The following is a 26320-nucleotide window of genomic DNA, read 5'->3' as shown; positions in this document are numbered from 1 at the left end:
CTCCCCGCCCAGCTGTGACCCGCCACACAGACTGGGTCTGTTTCTGTGAACACAAGCTGCTCTGAGACCTTCACGCAGACGCCGGGCACTGGCTGGCACGCTGACCCTGTTTTCACCCCCTCGAGAAGGATTTCCAGGCCGAGCAACAGTGGCCTGGATGATGTAGGAGCACGAGGCCGGGGGACCCAGCACCGATGAAAGTTGGTGCTGCATGTGAGGGGGCTGACGGGCGGGCCAGGAGCTCCCCATGGTGTCATCTGGGCTTGGACAGCAGGAGGCCTTCTGGTCCAGCCAACCCCTCTCAGAGGCAGCAGGATTCCCCTTCCTGTCTGGGCCCACAGGGGAGTCCAACTGGGGATGCTCCTGGGGTGGGGCGACGTGGTGGGGCCCCAGGGCCATGTGTTCATGGTAGGACACAGCCCCCAAGTGCAGCCTGGCTGCTGACATGGTGCTGAGGGCCAGCCAGGCCTAAGTGGGTAGGGGCAGACACAGTACCCAAAGGAAGACACAGGAAAGGCAAAGGCACCATGGGATTGGGCAGGAAAGGCTTGGCATGGAAGCCAGGGAAGGAGAACTCAGGTGCCACTGCAGTCATGGGGATGCCGCCAAGGAGCTTCTAAGGGTGAGTGACCAAATCTGACTTGAAGGAGGGCTGTTAGCTAAAAGTCCCCCAAACTTGACTCCCTGGCCTAGGCATCTCCCACCTCCTAGCACGGAGCTACCTGTGTACCAGACACAGATGGAGAAACTGGGTCCCCACCCGACCACCCAGTGGGGCAGGGAAGGGTTTGAGCCCAGGTCTGCTCCCCACTCAGCCCCCGGGTGATGACAGGTTGGCCTGGCCTGCAGCAAGCAGGGCCCCCAAGGCCTTGTCCTCAGCTGGGGGTGTGGCATTAAGACACTCTGAGGGTCACCAGGAGCCCTGGGTGCTGTGTGAGTAGCACCAAAGGGGCAATTGGAGGGTGTGGATGTGTCGCAGGAGTTCCTGCCTGGAGCCGGCATCCCTGCCAGGATTCGGGGGAGGGCCTGGAGAGGATGCAGGCCCCCAACCATGCTCCTGCGGCTCAGAGGGGGTAGCTCCTCAGAGTCAATACATACATCATCAAGTTCATTAGTGGGGGGCTTCCCTGGTGGCGCAGTGGTTGAGAGTCTGCCTGCCGATGCAGGGGACACGGGTTCGTGCCCCGGTCCGGGAAGATCCCACATGCCGCGGAGCAGCTGGGCCCGTGAGCCATGGCCGCTGAGCTTGCACGTCCGGAGCCTGTGCTCCACAACAGGAGAGGCCACAACAGTGAGAGGCCCGTGTACTGCAAAAAAAAAAAAAAAAAAGTTCATTAGTTGGGCTGGGACTTGTGCCTGGCCACCCCCAGGGCCCAGTGCTTGCCAGGTGCAACCAGTGGGCCACGTGGCCAGGACAGCCAGGGAGGGCAGCATTGTGGTGGGGCCTGGGGTGCGGGCTTCACCCCCAGACTCTTGGTGGAGTTGCACAAGGGGGCTGGCTCAGCACTGGGGGTACCGGGGTGCTCCAGCAGGTTCAGGAGGTCAGTGGGGGCCTGGAAGGGCCTTGTCCCTAGCCTTGCTGCACTGGGGACATCTCTGCTGACCTGGGAGGAGGCCAGTGCCTCTGCTTTGACACCAGGTGATGTCCCGGGTCTGTCCGTCGGGAGCTTGAAGGGCCCGTCTCTGCCTAGGAGAAGCTGGGTGTGGGAAGAGGCCTTTCCATCAGGTGAAGCCAAAACCAGGAAGGAGCTCCTCCCCGTACCCCACTGAGGCCTGCCAACCCGTTCCATTTCCACTCTCAAACGTGGGGGCCTGTCTGCAGTCCAGCTGGTCCCACCAGCCAAGGCTGAGATCCTTGCCCTGGTCCTGCAGGGGTCCCAGCCCTACTAGAGACAGAGCCCCCTTGGGACAAGGTGGGGTGGGAGAACACATGACAAAAACCCATTGTAAATGGAAATGGCAGTGCCTCGCTGCTGCACAGGAAGAGCTTCCTGGAGAGCCCAGGCAGGTGGCCCAGGCGGAGTGTGCCCAGAGGGTGCTGGAGGGGACCGCGGAGTACACATGAGGCCACTGTCAAAAGTGCATCTCTCCCGTGTGGGGAGCCCCCACACCCAGCCCCAAAGCAGATCCTGTCTCAAGTCAGCTCCTCCCCCACGTTGCTAGAGCCCCGGCTTCACCCTTCAAGGTCTTGGCCAAAGAGCACAGAGCAAGACTGCCCCTCCCCTGGAAGCAGACTGCTGGCAGGTGGCTGCACAGCTGGCCCCAGCCCCTGGTTCCTCGTGCCCCACGTGTACTGCCCGGGTCCTTGGCTCAGTCTGCTCCAGCCTGTCCACACTAAAGGAAGGGGTGCCCGCCTTCGCCCCCAGCCCTGTGGCACCAGCGCCTGTCACTCCACCTGCTGGTGGTTCAGAGACCAGGAGATGGAGGCCCTGTGAGGGCATCTCACAAAGCAGGTGATTACGGGTCGTTATGTAAAACCTGCCAGAGCACAGGTGTGTCCTGTCCTCAGCCGCCTGCTGGCCTCAGCTCCCACGTGCCTGTCACACCACGGAGGGTCCCTGTGCCCTCATCTCCATAGAATCTCCACTCCTTGAGAGCATTTGTTCACTGCTGTGTCCCAAAGCTGCGAAAAGCACGAGTGAGACCTGCACAGGGACACTTGAACTAATGCCGCCCCCCACCCCCTCTCCCCTCTGGGTGGCCATCTCCTGAAGGTCACTTATCTTATGCTTTATAGTTACTTAAAATTTACACCTGTGTGACTGAGAACATTTAAGATGATCACAGGTTGACCGTACAGATGCGTCCCTGGTCTCGCTGCTCTGGTCCTCTTGCTGCCCCTGCACATGAAACCTGTTCCTTCCAGTTCCCTCCTGGGACAGTCTTGAAGAATCCTCCTGAGGCCCTCTTCTGGTGACTGGGCTCTCTCCCTATGACAGCAGGCCTTGGCCCCTTACTGGGGAGAGCTGGGATGCTCCTGCTCTCTCCCCACCCCCACGTAGGGACTGGCTCTGCAAAACCCTGCAGTGAACTGGCAGGAACCTCAGCTATCAGGTCACCAGCCTCAACTTCGGCTGTTTTTCTTGTTGGGAGGTTATAGGGCTGTGGACACCGGTTCTGGCCCAATCACCCCAGGCAGTGCAGACGGAAGAGGGCTGGGAAGGAAAGGGACTTGTGGTCACTGAGCCCCCACTAGGAGTCGGCCCTTGACTCCATCCTCTAGTGATTCTGCAGCCAGCAGGCCTTGGTCAGAGGCCTGTCATTGTCACCTTCGTGCAGGTAAGGAAGCTGGAAGTGGGCTGAGTCCCCAGAGGCACTCAGGAAGCAGCTCTGTCTCGGCTGTCTGAGCCCAAGCACCTATGATTGGGACGTGGGTGTCCTGGCTGCAGCACCTGGAGAATAAGATGGAGGTTTTCCAGGAGCATTCAGCGCTGTCCCTGAAGGTCCTACTGGCTGGACGCTGGAGCAAACATTACCTAACCTCCCCTTGCAAAACTCCTCTCCATCTGGAGGCAGAATTGGACCACAACCACTCTCCTTAAATCTGTCTTAGCTTAGGGGCCTTGCTTCCGTGTCTCCTGCATGGGCCGTGCCTTCTCAGGATCCCCACGCGCCCCTGAATACCAGGGTCCCTGGAGCTCCGACCTCAGCATCCCCACTCCCCGCTGTGGCTTCTCCGTGCTTCGGTTGTGCCTGGTAAACCGCTGACACCAAAGCGCTTTCAGCAGATCCTGCTGCCTCCACAGCCTCTAGGCGACAGAGGGACCTCCGGCTGCCCAAAGGACAGGGAGCGGCCGCCCCTGAGGAGGCTCTTCGCGAATGGGGGCGGATTCTGCTCAGAGGCCCCCCGCTCACCACACCGGCTTCCTTCCTGCCAGGCGCCGGACTGCGCCTCCCTCCGTCCTCCCAGCGGCGCGAGGTGCTGGTTTCCCCGGTGGCCGAGGAGAAACTGGGGCTCAGACAAGCAACGTGCCCAAGTCACACTGAGTGGCACTGCCTTGGGTCAGCCCAGGTCGGTCCCAGCGAACCGGAGCTTCGGACCATGAAGCCTTTGCGGGGACCCGAGGAAGCAGACAAGCCCAGAAGGACCCCGTAAGGGAGGTGGCGGGTCTGCGGACACCGCAGACCTCAGGGGCCCGAGAGAGGTCAGCGGCCGCTGCCCGCGCCTACCTGCACGGCAACCGGAAGCGCCGTGACCGGGGAGGGCTGGGGGTCCCGCCCCTTCCTCCAAGCGGGGCGTTCTGGGAGTTGTAGTCCCGGTCCCGTCGGGGCCTCCTTCAGCACGCAGCGCCGCCCGGGACCGGGCTCGGCCACTTCCCTGGGCGCCCCGGGAAATCGGAGAGCGCCAGTAGAGGCGGCTACTGGCCATCGCCCCGGACTCCGCCTCCCGGCCTGCCTCGCGCGCCGCGCCGCCTTGTGGGAGTGGTAGTCCGGGCGAGAGATTCACAGCGCCGCGTGCGCCCCGGGCGCGCCGTAGCCGCGGGGCCCTGGCAGGGCGCTACGTTACGGAGGCGGCGCAGGGCGCTGCGCGGGACGGGTCGGGCCGGGTCGGTGCGCTTGCCCGCTCCGCCACTCAGCGCGGGAGGCCGTCGGGGCAAAGCGGCGGCGGCAGAGGGCCCGCCCGCCCTCCGAGAACAAGTTGTGGGCCGGCCGGCGCAGGCGAGCGAGCCCGGGCCGCAGGGACTGAGGAGGCGCCCCGGGTTTGCGGAGGTGAGTCCCGCTCCTGGGCCAGGCCAGGGCCGGGGGCGCGGCCTGGACCCCCGAGGGGCCGTGGTCGACGGGCGGCACCTCCTGGGCATTGGCCGGTCCCGGCCGGGCTGGGGGCACTGCTGGAGAGGGGAGCCGGCGGGACCTCGAGCAGAGGGATACCAGCCCGGGGTGCTAAGGACACGGGAGGCGGCCTCAGCCCCTCCTGCCCTTGAGTGCCCTTATCTCCGGGCAGTGTCTCGGCCCCGGCGACGTTAGGGGATGTGTCCTGGGGCGGCCCCGTGGAGTCGGGGAGCAGGCGCGCCCTGTGTGCCCACTGGCCACCAACCACATTTCCTCCTCCCGTCCCTCTCTTGCTGGCGCTGGAGCGAACCGAAAAGTTACCTATGGTGGCCCTGAGAATGTTTGCTAGGCTGCCGGCCGACCCAGCTCTTCCTGTTGCCCACAGGAGGGGCCCTTCTGATCCTGACCAGTGCAGCCTTGTTGGGTCGTCAAGTGGCCCTGACTGGGCTGGCTCTCGGGACCCCTTAACACACAGGAATTTGTGACCGGACTCCAGGCAGCAGTACCCCAGTGAGGCCAGGCCTGGGAGTTTGGGGTCCTGTGGCTCGGAGCCATGGCGTCCTGTGAGGGAAACGGGCTCAGCTGGGTGCTTGGTAGTTCTGAGCTCTTTCTGGGAGCCCCTCCTTTGGAGATCCCTGAGCTCCTCCCTCTGCCTGGGTCTGGGGGGCTGCGTGAACCACTGTTAGGAGGATACCGGTAATCACCTTCCCGCCCCCAGAGGCTGGGGGGAGGGGGTAAGTCGATCTTTCCACTTCTGAGTGCTTTCCTCAAATGTGGGGAGAGAGGTAGTGTTTCCCTGGCCCAAGTTGCAGAAGGAGGGCCCCAAATGGACGGGGAGCCTGAGAGCCACTACTCTGCAGCCTGGCTGGTGGGAGCAGGTCTTGGAGAGGCCAGCTGAGCCCGGCCCTGGTGTTGAGCTCCTCTTACTTCCTCTCAGGTCGTTCTGCTCCCGGGAGGAGCACCCCTCTTTTCTTCTGCATCTGAAACTCTATAGAGCTGCTTCTCCTGAGCAGCCAGGCTGGTGATCTCGTGACCTACTGAGAGCCAGGCTTAAGCCCCGCTGGGCCCAAAGCTCAGTGATTGCACAGCTCTAGACAGGGACCTTCGGTCTCGGATCTTGTGTCTCTGCTTTGAGCCCCGGGGCTCTGAGAGCAGGAAGTGGCTGGGCCCTCCGATCCTGCATCTGGAGGATGGTTCCAAACCCCTCTGCCCTTCTTGACAGGGTAACTTTGCTGAAACTCCTTGCTCTCAGGCCCTGCATGAAATTCTCTGGGCCCCTGTCTCTCAGGTAGCACTCTACTAAGCCCCACTTTACAGACCCGGAGGCCGAGGCTGAGGGGCAGGCGTGGCTGTTGGGGAGGGTTGGATGGGGCTGCACATCCAGGTCTGATCCACGACGATGCCTTTCAGCCTCTTCCTTCCACCACCGACGGTTTGTTTTTTATACATGGAGTTGGGAAGGACTCTGCTGTCCTAAAAATTCTCTAAAACCACAGATGTTTTCACCGGCCTGAGCTGGTTGGTGAAGAGCCTAAGTGGTGCGGCCCACACCCTGACCAAGGGTGCTCCGTGGCCTCTGGGTCAGTTGGCTCCTCACCCTGCTCTTTTGCCTGGACTGCCTCAGGCCCTCCCACCCGGCACCCACAGGAGCATCCCAAAGCAGGAATATGGTTGTGTCTTTCTTGCCTAATACCTTCTGCCAAGTTCACAGGCAGGGACCACTCCCCCCAACCCCCTGCCCCGCTCTGCCAAGAATGCCCAGCAGGCCTGTGGTATCCCTTTGGCTGTCTCCGGCTCCCCCTGTGCCCAGCACTGCCCCATTCGCACCAAGGGCAGGGTGGTCAGCGAGCATCCTCTGTCAGCTGCTCGCTGGCAGGCAGCTCTGGTGACCCAGCTCTGAACTCGGACGGGAACTCCGGGGTTGGAGAGGGAGGCATCCAGAATGGCCCCTCTCAGCCTCTCATGGATGAGGAAGGGTCACTGGTCTCCACCTTCTTTGAATGAGCTGGAAGGAGGCTGTGGGTGGAGTTTGGGCTTGGAGACCTGCCCAGCCACACCCTGTCATCCTGGGTCACTCTGCAGATGGCTGTGCTGGTGCTGCCAGGACAGTGCAGGGAGCCGGGGGCTGTGGGAGAGCAGCATGGGGCCTCCCGATGCCTGCAGGATGTGCTGTCCCTCCAGTAAGTACTTGTCTGGGGCACCCGGGGTGGACTCGCACAAGACCGAGTGGGACACACGGCCTCACTGCCTGTCCTGGCAGCACCATCTCACTTGAGCACCTGCTCCACACCCTGCTGTCTGCTTCCCCCTTTCCCTGGTGGCCAGGCTGGGGGACGTGCCTGGATGGTGCAGCAGAATATCAGAAGGAAAATAGGTTGATAGCTGCTGTTGACGAGAGTCATGGTGTCTTTGTCCTGAGGAAGGCATCCATGGCTTCTGCTCCTCTGGGTCGTCTTGGCCAAAGGCCAGGGCAGGGGAAGTCCTCCCACACCTGGCCCCCCCACATCCACACTGCTAGAACCTCCTTCCCCTCCCCCCACGGAAGGGGAAAGGCCGCGTGTTTGGAGGCCCTGCAGCTCCTGAAAAGGTCCCTCCCTTCGGGGTGAGCTGGAGGCTCCAGTGCCCTCACTGTGAGGTGGCTCTGCCACCCTCGAGGCCCGAGGTCACTGGGCTGCCTGGGCCAGGGCTGCTCCTGCTGCCACTTGGCGAACAGAAATGTGGCAGTGCCAAAACCAAGCGCACTCATCATCAGACGGTACTGAGCTCGTGAACTAGAAACGAGATCTTGGTGGCATCCCTGATTCCCTGACAATAATTTCCTTTTCCACGACGTACGACTGAGGCAGGTACGACTCAAAAGACACAGGACACGCCGTGACCCTGTCCCCTTCTGGGAGGCAGCCCAGACCCCCGCAGCTTGTCCTTCAGCCTCCGTGCTGGCGAGCTGCCCCTCACACATGGGTTTGATTTTGAGGGGCCTGTCTCCGCTCCTCCCTCCCCAGAAAGCAGGGGCCCTAGAAGCAGAGCAAATCCCACCTGACACCTGCTGGTCGTTTATGTGACCAGTACCATTGGGGCCCTGAGTTCTAACCCGTGGCTGGATGCTTCAGGGCTGAGGTGCTGGACAGGCAGAGAAGTCCAGAAACGCCAGCAGAGCGGCCACCTTAGAGTGTGTGCAGGCAGGGATCTGGGGCTCCAGCATTTCTCCCCAAGTTGGATGACAGGGAGTGCTCATTACCATTTTGTTCCTGGGCCTGGTTCTTAGGGGGCGTTGATAGCAATTTTCAGCAGAACTTCCACAGTCTCCTCTCAGAGGTCGACGATGCTGTTGTGGGGTGCTGGCCTGGCTGTGGGGGGGGGGACATCTGGGCCTCACAGCACTCCTAGAAAGGACTGGCAGGGGGACATGTGCCCTGTGGGCAGTTGGAGTGGCCAGATGGTGCCAGGACCTGGGTCCAGATGAGTCTCAATGGCTACTGGCTGCTTGCCCAGAGCCCTGCCCCACCTGGGCACCTTTCCCTGGTGGCCCCAGCCATGGGCAGAGCCAGGCTGAGGGAGGCCTTGTTCCCTATGGCCCTGGCTGGCCTAGAGGTAGTTGTGGCCTTGGACCAGGTAGCGAGGAGCAGCTGAGTCAGGCCATACCCCTGGGGCCTCCAACCTCTGGGTGAGGGACAGATGCAGCTTCTAAAGGGACATAGTCCCTGGCCACTTCCCATGGGAGTGTTTCCCTGGGGCAGTGGAGGTGGGGCGGCCTCTGTGTGACCTTTGCCTCGGGGTTGGCCCCGGTCTCAGGGTGGCAGGCAGAGCCGTGTGGCCGGTCGACACCACTCTCCGATGGACTCTGGCTCCTGCCGATAAGCCTGGGGGCTGGGGCTGCTGCTCCAGGGGCCAGAGTCCAGACCCTTCCAAGAGAGGGACAAGGCATGCCCTCTGGGTGGATGTGCTCTTGGCAAACCTGCCACGAAGCCTCACCTCCCAAGGCAGAGCCCAGGCACGAGCACTGTGGATTTGTCCGGCTGCAGTGGAGCGATGTGGGCACCCCCCTCAGAACCCTGCTCCTCACAGCCCTGCAGGCCGCCATGCCCCTGAAGCTTGGGGCTGTGGTCCCGGCATTCTGGGCACACTGCAAGGCAGACATGTCTCCTGGACTGTGTCTGCTGTCCCTTTGGTGCTCCCCAGGTAGAGCCACCACGTCCCCAGTGGCCCAGCCCCTAACTGTCCACTCCACTGCCCTCCCGCCTTGCGGGTTTGGGCCCATGAGCTGCTGATATGGGTGCCTGACCCCTCGAGGGTGGCCGTGGGAGGATGCTGTCCCACCCATGCTGGGACAGGGGCCTCCTGGCATGTGGGGGGGGGTGTCCCAGCCTGGTTTCTGGAAGGGATGTAGGTGGGTTCATTCACTGTCCTGGCCTGTCCCTCCCTCAGGCAGAAGTACCAGGCTTCACGTCTGGTGGGTGCAGCTGGGGCACCCGGGCACAGGGAGCAATGCTCTGGGAAAGCCTGGGGTCCCCTCACGGCTGCTCTCCCTCCATGCCCCATCTGGGCTGGTTTTGGGCGGCCTGTTGGGGTTGTTGCAGTTGTGAAAGCACCATTGTTACGAGATGAGATTTAACGAGACTTGCGCCCGGGGCCCTGAGTGGGAGGTGGTGTGCAGTTGGCACATGGCAAACCAGCCAGGCATGGGGCACGTGCACTGTGAACACGGCTGGGCGAAGCGTGTACGCACGTGTGGAAGCATCATCAGGCGGCCCGTGTCTGCAGAGCCTGGCTGTCCCAAGGGACTCTGGTGCCCTGTGTGTGTGCCCCGCAGGCTAGCGGGGGCAGCCTGTGCTGATGCCCGCAGGACTCGCGGGAGCCCCCGGAGCATTGGGGGTACAGGGAGTAAGGATCCCACGCCTCCCTGCCCTGGACCTGGGGTTCAGCCTCTGCCAGGTGTTGGCTCAGCCCTAGTCCTCAGTCGGGTAACCCGCCGCGGGAAGTGCCCTGTGGGCAGTGGGACGAGATGAGCTGGGTGAGGCCGTGGGGTGTCACCCCCAGGACCCGGCTTGCCACCACCAAGACAGGCGCGCCCCACGCAGGGTCCTGAGGAGGCTTCACCCTCGTCCGGCCCTTCATGCTCTTGTCACTCTGGGGGAGGGGTCCCCTGCTGTCCCCAGCCGCTGGGGAGTGCTGGTAACGCCAGGTGGGGGGCTGCCATAGCCCTGTGCCTGCACTTCCCTGAGGCCAGATCTAGGCCACCATCCCACTCAGATCTAGGGCAGCAGTTCCCGAACAAGGGCAAGGAGGCACTGGCTTGGTCTGGGCGGTGGGATAGGCACACCCACCCTTCGGGCCCTCGGGAGGCTGGCATTGCCAGCGTCTGAGCCCAGGCTTCTGCCGGGAGACGCGATTATGTTGCATTGCTCCTGAGACAAAGCGGCCAGGGAGCGGCCCTGGGCAGTGCCGTTGGAGCCCAGGTGGCCTGGGCGCTGGTGAGTGAGTGAAGGATGCAGGAAGGCATGGATGAAAGGACCTGACTCGGGGCGGGAGCACAGGGCCTGGACCAGGCAGCCAGGGCTCCCCATCACCCCGGCGGGCCGAGCAGGGTGTGGGGGTGTTGGTGCTGCCATCCCCAGAACTCCCCAGAGAGGCCCTTCCAGGTCACCCTCCCCCAACCCTCTTGATTGCAGGGTCAGAGTTTCCTGAAGGTGTGTCGGGAGGCTGGCACGTGGGGTACAGCTGCTGCCGGGCCCTGCTTGGTGCCTCGTGTGCTGTTCACATGCGGTACCCCAAGTGTCTGTGACAGGCCTGAGCGCTCAGTCCCCTGAGGCTAAGAGCGTCGGTGAAGAGCAGGCGGGTCCTCACAGGACCTTGGTGCTCCTTCCTCCCAGCGAGCCAGGCCCACAGGCCCCCGGGAGGTCCAGGGCTGTGTCCTCACTCTTCCCTCGGCTCTACCTGCATCAGGCACACGTGATGCCAGCCCTGACCTGGCTGCGGGTGGACTGTCTACCCGCCCCCCGTCCTTTGTTCTCACAGTGGACACCGGCCTGGACCCAGGCTTGAGTAGTCTTGCTCCAGGGACACCTTTCACTGGGCTCAGCTTCAGCTCAAGCCCTCACCTGCTCAGGATTTGGCTGTGAAAGGGGAGTGTCAGAAACGCTTGGGCTCTTTTCCCACGAAGGGTTCCTATGTGGAGTGGGATTCAGGAGCCTGCGGGCTGTTCTAGCTGTTGTGGTGTCCGACTCGTAATCATGGGAGAGGCAGGTGTCTTGAGTGACCCTGCTCGAGGTGGACGTGACCACTGGGGGTGTGCTCTAGCACAGCCCAGTACGGAAACCTTGGGCAGCCATGGCTGCTGCCCCTGGAGTGTGGCCCATCTTCGTGGAGATGAGCATCAGCCACAGTAGAGGAAGGACCTCAACTCAACATAGGTGGTACGTGGTTCACGCGGGTTGCATCCTGATTCCAAACTGACCTGGCAGCACATTGGACGTGTTGGGTGATGTAACATATGCTACAGAGATTCCGTTTACCTGTGCTGCCTTTCTTTTGTGGCTGTCAGAGGGTTAGAAATGACACTTGAGGCTCGTGTGATGCTCCCACTGGACGGCACTCCTGTCAGCAGGAGCCTCAGCCCTTCCTTCAGGGTCCAAGTGGGCAGTGTCGGCTTTAAAGGCCACTGGGGCCTCTGCCCCCACCGTCGGCTCTGGTCGTACTGAGCAGGGGAGGCCTGAGTGGTAAGTGACTTTCAGGATCTCCAGGCCTTTCGGGCCCTACGCTGCTCTATCCTGTCCATGTCCCTTGGAGGAATGGGTCCAGGTGAACAGTATTGCTACAGGGGACTCGGCTGGTCTGACTGAAGCTGTTATGGGGCAGGGGCCCAGACTTCTCCCGCCCCTTCAGCCTCCAGAGCTGCGTGTGCTGCTAGCCACTCAGGTGTGGGCATCCCCACCCGTGTCCCCTGGACGCAGCATGGACCAGTGCTTCAGAGGCCTGGGCGCCCTCCAGCCTGCCTTTGTGCAAGGACGCGTCCACCATTTCCACCCCTGCTGCTGGCCCCTGTGTCCAAGGGACTTGTTTGGAAGCTGGGAGAAGGGTGTCATTGGGTGACGGTGGACCTGGGGGTGGGGGCAGGGCTGCTGGTCACCTCTTTGGCCAAAAAGCCAATTGGACGCCCACCTTGGCCCAGAGCCTGGCCCAGGCATCTTCCCTGAACCTGACTGGAACTCGCCTTATTTGAAATGAGATGCACCTGGCCTCCCATTTCAGGGCGGATGATCTTGGGCCCATTGGCCTCCTCCTGGAAGGCGGGCAGCCTCCCGGGTCCCTCCCTGGTCACCCATCTCTGGGTGGAGGGAGCTGTCCCTCCGGAAAGGCCATGGTGGTGACTGCACCTCCCTGTGACTTTGGACGCTGCCCAGTGCCCCTCCCAGAGGCCGTCCTGCCAGGGCTCGCCTGCCTCGCTGGGCTCCCTTCCCTTGTTTTTCTTTTCTCTGCCTAAATATCCCCTAAATCCTTTCTTTTAAGGCTGATACCCTTTTGGCCAGCGACCGTGGCACAGCCGCTCCTCCCCTGTGGGAGCAGAGAGGGGGGTGCCACTCCAGGGTGGAGGCGAGCTGTGTGCCGGGGCTGCAGCCCTGTCGGGACCCTGGCTGTGGGGACCCCTACTTTGGGCTCTCCTTTGCCACCCTAAGGCCACTTGTGTGCTGGGAACCTCCCTGGGCTCCTGGGGGCTTGGTGCCTGTGAATCACACTGTCTCTTCTCTCTCTATTCTCTGTGTCATTTCTGTTGTTGTTGTGTGACTCGGACCAGCCCGGCCGCCCTGTCTCCTGCGTGGGTGCCCTCCTCCATGCTCCACCTCGCCAGCCGCCGCCGGCCACATGTGACCAGGTCCGGCTCTCAGCGTGGCCACTGTCGCAGGGGCCATGGGGAGCTCCGCCTCCTCGCTGGCCACTGAGACCGAGTCGGACCACGGCTTCCCCAGGGGACTGCCCTACCCAGGGCCCCCGGCAGCGGCCGGCTGGTATAGGAGCGGCCCTGGGGAGCCTGTCTGGGGTGACACCCTGGTCACCCGACAGCACCAGCCCCCACGCCCCCGGGCCCGAAGGTAAGAAGGTGGAGACGGCGTGGCCCCAAGGGACCCTGAGGGGCGGGTGCTGCTGTCAGGTGCCCCTTCCTCGGCAGAGGGACTTTCAGAGAAGTGGGGTCCCTGTTCCTTAGGGTCCTCTGGCAACTCATATCCCCCCAGACACCTGAGAGGCTCTGGGGTTGCTCACTCAGTAGAGAAGGCCCGGGATGCTGGCCCCTCCTGGAGCCGGGCTTCAGGTCTCGCCTGGCTGGTCGGAGGTGGTTGGGACGGGGCCTTGCAGCCCACCTTGAGCCCGGGGGCTTGCTTGTCTGCTGGAGCTGGAGCTTCTTGCTGGGTGGGGAGGGGCAGGGGCACAGCATGCACCGAGAATGCTGGCTTGCTTCCCATGGGATTTGGGGGGCATTGCCCTGGCCCCCCACCCGTGCGTGGTACCCTGCTCTGATGTGGCTGCCTGCAAGGGAGCAGAGGGGGGCGTGGGTCCCCGCTGGCAAGGCTGCACACGCCAGCTGCAGCCGTGGCTGCACTCAGACCCACCCAGGCTGTCCTGGATCACCTGGAGAGCTTCCCCTTGGGGTGCTGGGGTGACGGGCGTGGGGCAGCCCAGGCACTGTGCCCACTGCTCACGTCTGGGTGGGTTGGGCTCCAACGTCAGCCACGCACACACTGACGCCCCCGCCTTTGCCCCGTCCTGCGGCCTCACTGGAGGGAGAGGTACCTGGTGCACAGCAGACACTCAGGGTCCATGGACCTCCGGCCAGAGGTAGCCTCACTCTCCTGGGCCCCCACGCCTGGGCTTAGTGGGTAGCAGACACCCTCCTCCATCTCCCGGAGGCCCCTGCCAGCTGCCCTTGGCTGTCACTTCTCTCGGACACAGCTCACTTGTGCAGGACAGTTTCCTGGTGTCTGTGGGCCCCATGCATGTCCTGGGCTCACCGTCTAGGTGGCCAGGAGGCGTGTGGGAGCAGGACCCGCCTCCTGGGAGGCTTCAGGGGTAGTATGAGTGGTCTTGTCTGAGTTACCCTTAGTGGATGGAGTCATGAGGGCTTAAGGTCCAGGGGGATGTGCTGGGAAGCAGATGGTGGCAGGCACCAGGAGTTAGCAAATCGCCTCAGTTCACTTGTTACTGTATCAGTTACTGTATCAGTCTTATTGGGGTGTAACGTAACCTACCGCCAGATCCTCCGCTCCTAAGCGTGTGGCTCAGTGGTTTTAGTCCACGTGTGCGGTTGTGCAGCCATCAGCACAATCCAGTTTCACAGCATCTCCGAGACCCCATCTCCTGCCCATTTGCAGTCACCTCCCACCCCCTGGAAATCACTCAGCCACTTTTGGTCTTTGTGGATTTGCCACAGAGACCAAAAGTGGACATTTTACGTTTTACGTCAAGGGAATCACACCTTTGTGTTTGCTTCTCTCACCGAGCATTGTGTTCTCTGGGCTCATCCACGGTGTAGTATCAGTGCTTCACTTCTTTTATGGCTGAATGATGCTCCTCTGTGTGGAGTTTATCTGCTTATTAGTTGATAGACATTTGGGTTCTTTGCCCGTGGATTTTATGAATCTGCTGCCGTGAACATTTGTGTACTGGTTTTTGCATGGACGTGTGTTTTCACTTCTCTTGGGTAGATACATAGAAGTGAGTTGCTCCTGTTTATTTTAAGTTTATGTTTAACTTTCTGAGAAACGGCCAGGCTGTTTTCCACAGTGGCTGCAGTGTTGCCCATCCCCACCAGCCGGGCAGGGAGGGTTCTGGTTTCTCCCAACCCTCCCAATGCTGTTACCGCCCGCGGTTCTGATCCTGGCCTCCTGGTGGTTTGAGGTGGTCGCTCATGCTAGTTTCATCAGCTTATCCCCAGTGGCTGGTGCACCTCTTCACGCCTTTCTCCATGCACACGTGTCATTTTATTTCTGTGTATTTATGTCCTCAGGATAAATTGCCAGGGGTAGAATTACTGGGGTGGGGGGCGGGGGGGCTGCAGCGAGCAGCAGAGGTGGCGACCCTGTGCCCCAGCGCGTGTGTGCCTGTTGGATCTTGGCTCACGCTGACCAGCGAGCGGCCTGGGCGGGCAGCGCCCTCTCTCACTCTCTGGCCTCCCGCCAGGCCTCTCCGCAGGCTGGCGCATCCGGCCTGGCACTCCAGGCAGGTACTGTCTGCCCTTGGGAGCAAGTTGTGGGAAGAGCTGCCAGTGACCTTGAGGAATCCAGACACCCAGCATGGACACTAGAAGGAGCGGCGCAGGGGGCTGGGCGCCACAGATGCAGGAAGAGGGGCAGAAAGGTCGGCTGCCAGGACCCCTCCCCACACCCATACCTGGACACGTGGACATGCACGTGCGGACGGTCCGGCTGACTCTTCCCCTGCTCTCATGGGCCCCGGGCATCATGCGGACACCCACCGCATGCAGCCCACCCTTCACTGAAGAGCCTCCAGGTCTGGGCATGACACCCACCACCAAGCCAGGCCAGGAGCTGCGAGGCCTTGAGGAGTAACGGGCATCCACCACCTACGAGCTCGGGCCTCCCCTGGGTACACAGAGGCAGAGAGGACAGCCCAAGGCTGGCTGAGGATGACCTTAGAGGGAGGGGCCCACGTGCACCTCAGAACCAGCAAGGGGTCAGGTGGCGACATCCTGCCTGGGAGCCTGGGCTTGGGTCTGCTGGCCTGACCGAGCAACGTCCTTGAGTGGGGGCAATACTTAGTCCTCTCAGCTTTTTTGCGGAGGAAAAGGCCGTCCCCAGGCTCCTGCAGACCCTGCGTGTCCCAGGCCTTCCATCACCTCCCTTTTGAATTGGAGCTGAGTGTTGCAGCCCCAGAGAATTGAGGGCAAAGCCAGGTATTTGGTGTCCGTTTCCCACTTGGCTGGCCTTCCTGTCGTGCGGAGTAACACCCGTGTCCTGGAGTTCAGTATGCTGGTCTCCGACTTCCAGGCTTTGTCTGGTGCTCTGGCCTCACCTCGGACACTCTAGGGATCCAGGTCCTGGGCCCCCAGCGCATCAGGGTGGCCGTGAGGGTGACCCTGTGTGTGGAGACCGGAGCAGGGTAGTTGAGGGGGTGGGGGCAAAGGCCCAGGGCTCCTCTGGACACCTGGTCGCTGACCCCAGAGCCACTTCATCTCCGCCCACCTGGTGACGCTGAGGTGCGGACTGAGGTGTGGGCCACAGGTGTCCCTGAGGGAGTATAGCTCCCACCGCCTCCAGGTGTCACCTGCTGTGTGTCCTGGGTGTGGCCTCATGTTCATCCGGCCAAGGGACTGGCCAGCTGTTGGGTCATGAGAGTGGGTGGGACTTGGGCTCTCTCCCCATCCTGTGTCTTCTCAGCATGTCTGGGACCACCAGGGGCCTGGAGCTGAGGGCAGGTGTGTCCTAGGAGGGCCCCAGGCCCACCTGTCCTGTGCTGGGGGCGGGAGCCCGAGTCTTCTCCCTGGACACCCCTCTGCCAGGAGCAGGTGGTCCACAAAGGGTCAGACCAGCTCTGCAGGCCAGGTGGGGCACCCAGGGCAAAAGACCATCCTCTGAGCCTGGGGCCCACGTGGAGGCTGCCTGGCACCCAGCGTGTGTGTGCACGTGTGTGTCTGTGTGGGCACACATGTGCCCATGCCTTGACCGTGGGCCCTTCTGTCAGTGGGGAGCAGCAGGGGAGGCTCCAGTCATCTCTAGGCAGATTTCTTAGGCTTTTGGTAGTGCAGAAGACAAGGCCAAAGCTGACCTGGCCAGGCCCCACCCCCGTGCTGGTCGCCCCAGGGCCCATCCACCCACTTGGGTGCTGTGGGCAGCCTGTGAGTCTCAGCCACATGCCCGAGAAGGCGGCTTCACAGTTTGCTCTGGGCCAAGGAACAGTTGCGCTGCTCGGGGGACATTTTTTGTTTGTTTTTTTTAATATTTATTTATTTGGCTGAGCTGGGTCTTAGTTACGGCATGTGGGATCTTTTAGTTGCGGCATGCAGGATCTTTAATTGAGGCATGCGGATCTTTAGTTGCGGCATGTGGGATCTAGTTCCCTCACCAGGGATCGAGCCCAGGCCCCCTGTATTGGAAGTGTCGAGTCTTAACCACTGCACCACCAGGGAAGTCCCTTGTTTGTTTTTTTTGAAGAGGGAAGTTTTCTTCCTGAAGGATTTGGCACAAACATACCATAAGAAGCACAAACTTCATGACTTGTCATGAAGAACAGTTGACTTTTCTGCCAAGCAGAGCAGCTACAGTCAGGGTAGGAGACTGTGTGTGTGGAGTGTGGACGCCCCTTGCACCCGGGTTAGTCCTCAAGAGGCGGGTTGCGGGGCCAGCTCTGCCCCCCCCCGAGGCTCCCAGAGCCCTGCTCCCCCCCCCCTCCTCAGCCCCCAGGAACCATCAGGCTCCTCTCTGCCTTTGGGTTTGCCCGTCCTGAACATTTCCTGTGGATGGAATCACGCCACGTATGGCCTCTTGTGTCTTCCGGGGCGCGTTGGTGTTGTGTGTTGGTGCTTCGTTCTTCTTGGTTGCTGAATGATGTTCCATGTTTCGTTTATCCATTTATTCATTGATGGATACTTGGGTTGTTTACACTTTTTGACTGTTGTAAGCAGGTCTGCCATGGACATGTGTGGATGTGTGTTTGTGAAGAGCACCAGTTTTCAATTCTTTGAGCATATACCTAGGGGTGGAATAGCAGGGTCACAATTGTGGTAGGGCTGTTTAACTTTTTGAGGAACCGTCAGACTTTTCCAAAGCAACTGTAACATTTTACATTCCCACCAGCAACGTAGGGAAGGCCTGTGGTTTCTCCAGATCCTCGCCAGTGCTGTTACCGTCTGCCCTGTTGGGTGTGAGGTGGTACCTTGTAGTAGTTTGATTTGCATTTTCCTGATGGCTGCTGGTGCTGAGCATCTTTTCATGGGCTTTTTGTGTATCTCTGGGGGAGTCTTCTCAAGTCCTCTGCCCATTTTTTTAATAATATTTATTTACTTATTTGGCTGTGCTGGGTCTTAGTTGCAGCATGTGGGATCTTTTAGTTGTGGCGTGCGGGATCTAGTTCCCCAACCAGGGATCAAACTCCAGTTCCCTGCATTGGGAGCACGGAGTCTTAACCACTGGACCACCAGGGAAGTCCCCATCTCTGCCCATTTTTAAAAACAGATTGTTTGTTGTGTAGTTATAAGAACTTTTTATATATTCTGGATACTAGACCCTGATCAGAAATAGATGATGGGCATATATTTTCTCCTGTAGGTTATCTTTTCACATTTTTCATGGTGTCCTTTGAAGCACGGAAGTTGTTAATTTTGATGAAGTTCTTTTTTTCCCCCTTTGTTTGCCTGTACTTTTGGTGTCATATCTAAGAATACGTTGCCAAATCCAAGGTCATGAAGATTTACTCACATTTTCTTCTTTGAAGAGTTTTACAGTTTTCGTTCTTACATTTAGGTCATTGATCCATTTTGAGTTAATTGTTGAATATGGCATGAGGTAAGGCTCTGGCTCATTCTTTAGCATTTAAACCCAGCTTTCCCAGCACCATTGATTGAAAAGACTGTCTGTGCCCCATTGAATAATCTTGACACCCTTGTCAAAAATCACTGACCGCGGCCTTCCCTTGCAGCCACACGCACTCGCCCGGGCCCATGGCTGCGGTCGGGGAGTGGTCCTGCGCACGCTGCACCTTCCTGAACCCGGCCGGCCAGCGCCAGTGCTCCATCTGCGAGGCCCCACGGCACAAGCCTGACCTCGACCAGATCCTGCGGCTCAGCGTGGAGGAACAGAAGTGGCCCTGTACCCGTTGCACATTCCGCAACCTCCTGGGCAGGGGGGCCTGCGAAGTGTGCGGCTTTGCCCCCGAGCCCGTCCCTGGGGCCTCCCTGCTACCCGTCATCAACGGGGTCCTGCCGGAGCCCAAGGGCAGCTGCGGGGAGGAGGCAGGGCCTGCACAGACGGCAGGGCTGGCGGCCATGGAGCCAGCGGGGGGGCGGCCGGAGGAGGTGGAGGGGGAAGAGGGGGGCGCAGCCGCAACTGGGAGTGGCTGGGCCTGCCAGCGCTGCACACTGCACAACACGCCAGTGGCCAGCTCCTGCTCGGCCTGTGGGGGGCCGCGGAAACTCTCGCTGCCCAGGATTCCTCCCGAGGCCCTGGTGGTCCCAGAAGTCGTGGCTCCCGCAGGCTTCCCTGTCATGCCTGCCCCGCCCCAGCCCGGGGAAGGCGCTGACGTCAACCCTCCCTCTGCTGCGGACCAGGAGCCCCCCCCGGGGGCCACCCTTCAGCCCCTTCTCGCCTACCCTCCAGAACAACCCTGTGCCTCGCAGCCGCCGCGAGGTGCCCCCCCAGCTGCAGCCACCGGTGCCTGAGGCCACCCAGCCCTCGCCCTCTGCCAGCTCCAAGGGGCCCCCCCAGGGCCTGGGGCGGACCGCGGCTGGGGCCTCCCGCCTGGCGGAGCTACTGTCGGGCAAGCGGCTGAGCTTCCTGGAGGAAGAGGCAGCTGAGGGTGGCACCACGCTGCGCCCACCTGGTCCCGCCAGCCCCGCCCACTGCGAGGCTGGCACCACACCGGGCAGCGACGTCATTGACCTGGCCGGCGACACCGTGCGCTACACGCCCGCTAGCCCCTCCAGCCCTGACTTCACTACCTGGTCGTGTGCCAAGTGCACGCTCAGGAACCCCACAGCTGCCTCCCGCTGCACGGCGTGCGGCTGCTCCAAGCTGCATGGCTTCCAGGAGCACGGCGAGCCTCCCACCCGATGCCCCGACTGCAGCGCGGACAAGCCCGGGCCCTGCTTGGCCCACAAGGCTGGCCACCTCTTTCCCACAGCACCGTCTGAGCGCCTGGGCCAGTGGGCTTGCCCTGCCTGCACCCTACTCAACACGCCCCGAGCCAAGCACTGTGCCGCCTGCCACACCCCCCAGCTCCTGGTGACCCAGCGCCGGGGCACAGCGCCCCTGAGACGCAGGGAGAGCATGCACGTGGAGAAGCGGCGGCAGACGGACGAGGGCGAGGCCAAGGCCCTATGGGAGAACATTGTGGCCTTCTGCCGGGAGGTGAGGCCCCTCTGCATCGTCTGTCCTTCCCCACTGTCTCTTCTCCAGCTTGGGGGAGGGTGGGACTCTCTTCCCAAAGCTCAGAGCACCGGCTGGCCCTGAACTTGGGTGGGGCCACCAGGTCACTTACTCGCCTGAGTGTGCTGGGCCCTTCTCCCTGTGTCCACAAGGGTCCATGACCCCACATTCCGTGGTCCTGACCCCTCGGCCCCGTTGTGAGTTCCTGCAGATGGTGGCCCCACAGGGAGGTGGGGACAGGTAGCGGCTTCACACCAACAGGCAGGCCTGGTGCTTCCCGCAGCCGCAGAAACCCTGCTGAAACTCAGGGTTGGGGTGCCCCTTCATGCCTTCTTCCCTTGGAGCTGCAGGAGGGCTGAGCCCAGGGCATCACCCACCCCCAGGGGCACCTGGAGAGGGTGTCCGTCCCCCCTCATGCTGCTACCCTCTGTCACTGCTGGCAACCCATCCAGGAGCTTGTGTTCTGGCTGCCCTGCCCCTGTCAGGTCCCCCCACTTTTCTTCCTGGGGCCTTCGGTGCAGTGGGCTGTGCAGGGAGGCCACCCAGGCTCCCTGCGACCCATGCCCACCATGCAGCCTACAGGCTGGGCACTGCACCCTCTCCCTGGGGCTCACATACTTCCCACTGACCTGTTGCCCGGCCAAGCCATCCACAGGGGTCAGGGGGCTACACATGTGCCCACCTCTTCCTCTGGGGCTCAGGCAGCAGGGTGCTCTCTTGGGCAGTGGGCCCAGCCTGACCTGAGCCTGTGGCCATGGTCTCTGCAGAATGGCGTGAACTTTGTGGATGACAGCTTCCCCCCTGGACCTAAGTCTGTGGGCTTCCCCGCGGGCGACAGCGTCCAGCAGCGTGTGCGACAGTGGCTGAGGCCCCACGAGATCAACTGCTCCGTGTTCAGGGACCACAGTACCTCGTGGTCCGTGTTCCACACTCTCCGGCCCTCAGACATCCTTCAGGGGCTCCTGGGGAACTGCTGGTGAGTTTGGGGCACCCACTCGGGGGTGGGCTGCCAGTGGGCGGCAGGCAAGCAGGCCGTGTTCTCCGTGAGCCCCAACCTCACACAGGTTCCTGAGTGCGCTGGCGGTGCTGGCCGAGCGGCCAGACCTGGTCGAGCGGGTGATGGTCACGCGCAGCCTGTGTGCAGAGGGCGCCTACCAGGTGCGGCTCTGCAAGGATGGCACATGGACAACGGTGCTGGTGGACGACATGCTGCCCTGCGACGAGGCCGGCTTCCTCCTCTTTTCCCAGGTGGCGCCGGCGGGCGCGGGGTGGGCGGCAGGCATGGGCCGGGCGGCAGCAGGCCTCACAACTCCAGCCCCCCCTGCAGGCTCAGCGCAAGCAGCTGTGGGTGGCCCTCATCGAGAAGGCTCTGGCCAAGCTGCACGGCTCCTACTTTGCCCTTCAGGCCGGGCGCGCCATCGAGGGCCTGGCCACACTCACCGGCGCACCCTGTGAGAGCTTGGCCTTGCAGGTCAGCTCCACGAACCCCCGCGAGGAACCAGTTGACACTGACCTCATCTGGGCCAAAATGCTGAGTTCTAAGGAGGCTGGGTAAGAGGGGTGGCCATGCTGGGGCATGGAGTAGTGGGAGAGGCAGGGCCAGCGCCCTCTGACCTGTACCACGTCTCACAAGATATCTCGGGCATGGGCTGACCCCAGCTGGAGCCTGGCTCCCATGTTGCACTGGCCGTCCCACCTGCCCTGGCAGGGTAGCAGCAGGCAGGATGCTGTCCGTTGGCCTGTACCTTGAAGGCCCTGTCCTGACTTGGGCCGGTGATGGCCATCAGCATCCTTGTGGAACTGTGTGGAGTGAGCCCCACAGAGGCACCTGGTGGCAGCAGCCGGGGCAGACAGGTGGGGAGAGTCGGGGGACTTCTGAGCCCCAGCACGCATTGGCCAGTGTCTGGGGAGGGTCCTTGACCCCAGGCCTGGGAGAGACAGCTCATTGGTGCTAGGACCCTTGCACTCAGCTGTTGCTGGGCAGTTAGGTGGCCCCACCCGTCAGGGAGCCGCAGCCCTGAGCTGGCAGGATCAGCCGGCCTCACCAGGCCTCCGAAGGCCCTGGGTCTGCCTGTCCGCCAGCCCAAGCCCTCTGAGCTCTTGGGCCAGCACTTCCTGAGTCCCATGTGTCTCACGTGGGTCTCCCAGAGGCAGGGAGGGTCCCCTATCTCGTGCTGCACCTCCCCAGAGGCAGGTCTGGGCTGGCAGGGGTCCCCTGGAGAGTGAGCCCACCCCCCCCCATCATTAAGGCCCGTTACTGAGGGGCTCCCTGGTCAGCGGGGCTGCTCTGCCTGCACAGATTCCTCATGGGCGCCTCCTGTGGGGGAGGCAACATGAAGGTGGACGATGCTGCCTACGAGAGCCTGGGCCTGCGCCCGCGCCACGCCTACTCCGTCCTGGACGTCCGTGATGTCCAGGGCTCCAGGTAAGTGTGGGCGTGTGGATGTGGCAGGGGCGTGGGGGCATGAGAGTGGCCTTCAACCCTGTGGTCCGCAGGCTCTTGCGCCTTCGTAACCCGTGGGGCCGCTTCTCCTGGAACGGCAGCTGGTCGGACGAGTGGCCGCACTGGCCGGGGCATCTGCGGAGCGAGCTCATGCCGCACGGCAGCAGTGAAGGCGTCTTCTGGATGGAGTACAGCGACTTCATCAGGTACTGGACGCTGGGCAGCCACGTCCAGTGTCGGCCCCATGGCTGCCCTGCTCGCCCCAGTGTATGGGGTGTCCTTCCTGCCAACCAGAGGCCTGGTCCATCCTGGAATTCGGGTCAGCACAGGGTGGGGGTGTTTCTGCCAGGGCTCTGTCTGTGGGTCAGCCTTATGGCCTGACGCCCCCTGGTGGTGTCCACAGGCAACAGCCAAGACCAGGGCTTCTGGGACACTGATCCCAAGAGATCCCGATGGGCAGGATGCCTGCTGGGGTTACCCTGCCCAGGGACGGGCGCCGTGTCCGGGGCAAGGGTGGGGGCTGCTCAGCAGGGCTGTCCTCTCGCTGCCCAGGTACTTTGACTCCGTGGACATCTGCAAGGTGCACTCGGACTGGCAGGAGGCGCGGGTGCAGGGCTGCTTCCCCAGCTCGGCCAGCGGGCCGGTGGGCGTGACGGCCCTCACGGTGCTGGAGCGCGCGTCCCTGGAGTTCGCCCTCTTCCAGGAGGGCAGCAGGTGGGTGGGGGCCGGGCAGCAGGGGTGGGGCCTGGCCGGGGTGGAAGGGGCGGGACAGCTGGGCAGGGCCTGGCCACCCGTGACCCCTGCGGGCCACCGCAGGCGCACGGACTCGGTGGACAGCCACCTCCTGGACCTGTGCGTCTTGGTGTTCCGGGCTTCCTTCGGCAGTGGTGGCCGCCTGAGCCTGGGCCGCCTGCTGGCCCACAGCAAGCGTGCAGTCAAGAAGTTTGTCAACTGCGATGTGATGCTGGAGCCCGGCGAGTACGCCGTGGTGTGCTGTGCCTTCAACCACTGGGGCCCTGCACCGGGCCCACCAGCCGCGCAGGGTGAGCGACCCACGCCCGCCCACACAACCCCCACCCCGGCCCAGCATGGACCCCCACCCATGCCTTCTGGCCGCTCCGCAGGGTAACCGCCCTGCCACACCAGCACAGCCCTGCCTGCACCCAGCGGGGATGTCTGCCCGCTCTCCTCACCCAGTGCCCCCCACAGTCTCCGGCCCCTCAGCGGGGGTCCCACGCGGCACCCCGGAGCCGCCCGGCCATGTGCTGGCCGTGTACAGCTCAAGACTCGTCATGGTGGAGCCCGTGGAGGCCCAGCCGACCACGCTGGCAGACGCCATCATCCTGCTCACGGAGAGCAGGGGCGAGCGGCATGAGGTGGGCGTGGGTCCGGGGGGGAGGGGGAGGGAGGCGGCTGCCCGCCCACCCACCCACCGACCCCTGCACTACCTGCACCCAGGGACGCGAGGGCATGACCTGCTACTACCTGACGCATGGCTGGGCAGGGCTCATCGTGGTGGTGGAGAACCGGCACCCCAAGTCTTACCTGCACGTGCAGTGCGACTGCTCAGACAGCTTCAACGTGGTGTCCACGCGTGGCAGCCTGCGCACCCAGGACAGTGTGCCGCCCCTGCACAGGTGGGCACCCCCGCACCACCACCACCCCACCGCCCCGCGGCCCCCAGCCTCCGCAGGCCCTCATCGGCCCCCCTCCCCCAGGCAGGTCCTGGTGATCCTGTCCCAGCTGGAGGGCAACGCCGGCTTCTCCATCACCCACCGCCTGGCGCACCGCAAGGCGGCCCAGGCCTTCCTCAGTGACTGGACGGCCTCCAAGGGCAGCCACAGCCCCCCACTCACGCCCGAGGTCGCTGGCCTGCATGGGCCCCGGCCGCTGTGACCACCCTGCCCCCACCTGCCTGCCCCCACATGCACTTTACGAGGAAGACCCCAACACAGGATGCTTGAACCAGAATCTCAGGACCCCCACCCAGGGAGCGCCAGTGGCATGGCGCAGCTTCCCCTGGGCCTTCCTTCCTGCCCCTCCCTCCTACCCAGGGCCTCATAGCCACCAAGCAGAATACCTCGAAGCGGCCTCTAGCTCGAGGGAGCTGTGTGCCAGCTCCTCTGACCAGCCCACCTTGAGATCTGGCCCAGATTGCCAGGGCCAAGGTAAGGCTGCCCCTTCCCATGGCCTGGGGCCTCCTGCCTGGCAGCAAAGAGCTCCATTCACAAAACCAAATCTGGGGGGTCAGAGGCCAGGACCCCAGCGTAGGAGCAGGGACCGCCCCTGTTTTGAGGGGTCAGAGAACAGGACCCTGGGGTGAGCAGGGACCACCCACCCTTATGGGGTCAGGCCAGGACCCCAGGATGAGAGCAGGGACCACCCCCATTTTGGGAGGCCAGAGGCCAGGACCCTGGGGTGAGCAGGGACCACCCCCCTTGTGGGGTCAGGCCAGGACCCCAGGTGAGAGCAGGGACCACCCCTCCTTGTGGGGTCAGGCCAGAACCCCGGGTGAGAGCAGAGACCCACCCCCTTTGTGGGGCACGAGGTCAGGAGCCTTTTCTCCGCAGTTTGCCCCTAGGTCCCATCTCCCCCCAAGCCCTCATGAGGCAAGCAGTGGTTCCTGGAGTCCCAGCAGTGTCCCAGGAGGCAGGTGCCTGGCGACCATGGGATCAAGCAGTGGTGGGGAGGGACACTATGCAATTCCTGGAGCGCCAGCCAGGATCGAAGCCATGCCCCAGGCTGGGGTTGGGGCAGTGGGTCAGGTGGTCCTGAGCCCAGGCCCAGCCCTGTGCTTGGTGAGGGGGTTTGTCCTCAGCACCACCTGACCTCTGCTGGGAGGAACAGTCCAGGAGAAATCCTTGGCCAGCCCTGTCCAGGCACATGCAGGGTGTGGCCCTTCCCAGCCCCTCCACACCTCAGAAGCCCAGCGTCCTCCCTGTGGCTGCTCAGCCCTGAGTTCTGTGTCTGCCTGAGGATGACTGAGGCCGGCTTCCTGGGCCGCCTGGCCTCACTGTCCTGCAGCCCCCAGGCAGCAGGTGGCCCAGTCTGTGGCCCCTCGCTTCCCGTGGGACTTGTAGGCGGGTGGGTTTACACCTGGAGAAGCACCCAGAAGCACTAGATTCCCCTTTGGGCCTCCTTTCTATTCTCCTTTTACTCTGAGCTGTGAGTATTTTTAACCCTGTACATACGGCAGCTCTTCTGACACAGAGGCTATTTTATCAGTCGTCAGTACCATCCCTGTAGGATGATTCTCCATGGGTGTTTCCAGACTCAGGCTCCGATGGACCAAATAAAAATGTTTTGTTTTGTAAGGATTCCTCCTCATCTCTCTCTCCCAGGGGTTCCTGGCCCCTCACCTCTCCTCCAAGGGCTGAAGGGCACCAAGGCCCACCTGGTGACAGCTCCTCGGGGTGGCTGAGCCAGTGCCCAGGCCAGCCTCACAGGGAGCCTTTAGGGGTACCCTGTTCACCAGCTGCCTGCATCCCAGGAAGGACTGGGTATCCAGGTGGGACAGAGGCTCAGGCCAGACCCCGCAGTGGTTGGCGGACTGGTCCCCACGAAGCCTCAGAAGGACCGTATGTGTGCTCGGCTTTTCCCAGAGGCATCTGCGTTCAGGGTACCTGTCTGGATCCATCAGAGTCATGGACGGAGCAGAGGAGTGAGGGGCAGGGAGAAAAGTTTGTCTTCCGCAGGTGGTGGGGTCCTGTGCCCCCTCCCTCCTGTCCCATTTTACAGGTGGCAGCCAGGACCAGGCACACAGCCTGCAGCCCCAGCCTGGGCTCCCAGGTTGGAACGGCGGCGGGCCCAGCCTCCTGGCCGAGAGGGGGGCTGGGGTGCAGAGGCCGCTCGGCGGGTGTAAGAGGCCTGTCACAGGCCAGCCTATCGTATGTGAAAGCAATTAAAGCCACCAGCAGTGTTGGCTCCAGGCGGGCCTCGGGCAGCAGGGGAGCTGCCACAACACATCTCCCCTCAGCACCCAGAGACGCCCGCCCTGCTCCACGGCTGCGCGGCCACG

General features: G+C 62.6%; 1 protein-coding gene across 1 annotated transcript; it reads left to right on the top strand.

Moving 5' to 3' along the window:
• Positions 1–4215: 4215 nt before the first annotated feature.
• CAPN15 (calpain 15) lies at positions 4216–25616 on the top strand. Its single transcript, XM_027118006.1, is given in 14 exon segments — positions 4216–4710; positions 12563–12857; positions 18415–19045; positions 19047–19841; positions 20627–20835; positions 20924–21107; positions 21187–21410; positions 22159–22284; positions 22356–22508; positions 22855–23016; positions 23119–23345; positions 23512–23678; positions 23761–23939; positions 24021–25616. Coding segments are annotated over 13 exon segments (3417 nt in total). The 5' UTR covers positions 4216–4710; positions 12563–12675; the 3' UTR covers positions 24199–25616.
• The last annotated feature ends 704 nt before the right edge of the window (positions 25617–26320 follow it).

This window comes from Aethalodelphis obliquidens, unplaced genomic scaffold (assembly GCF_003676395.1).
Source record: "Aethalodelphis obliquidens isolate GAN/ISIS:26980383/991018 unplaced genomic scaffold, ASM367639v1 scaffold18, whole genome shotgun sequence".
NCBI classification, from domain to species: domain Eukaryota; kingdom Metazoa; phylum Chordata; class Mammalia; order Artiodactyla; family Delphinidae; genus Aethalodelphis; species Aethalodelphis obliquidens.
Note: the sequence above shows the minus strand (reverse complement) of the source record. Positions and strands in the feature narration are given on the sequence as shown.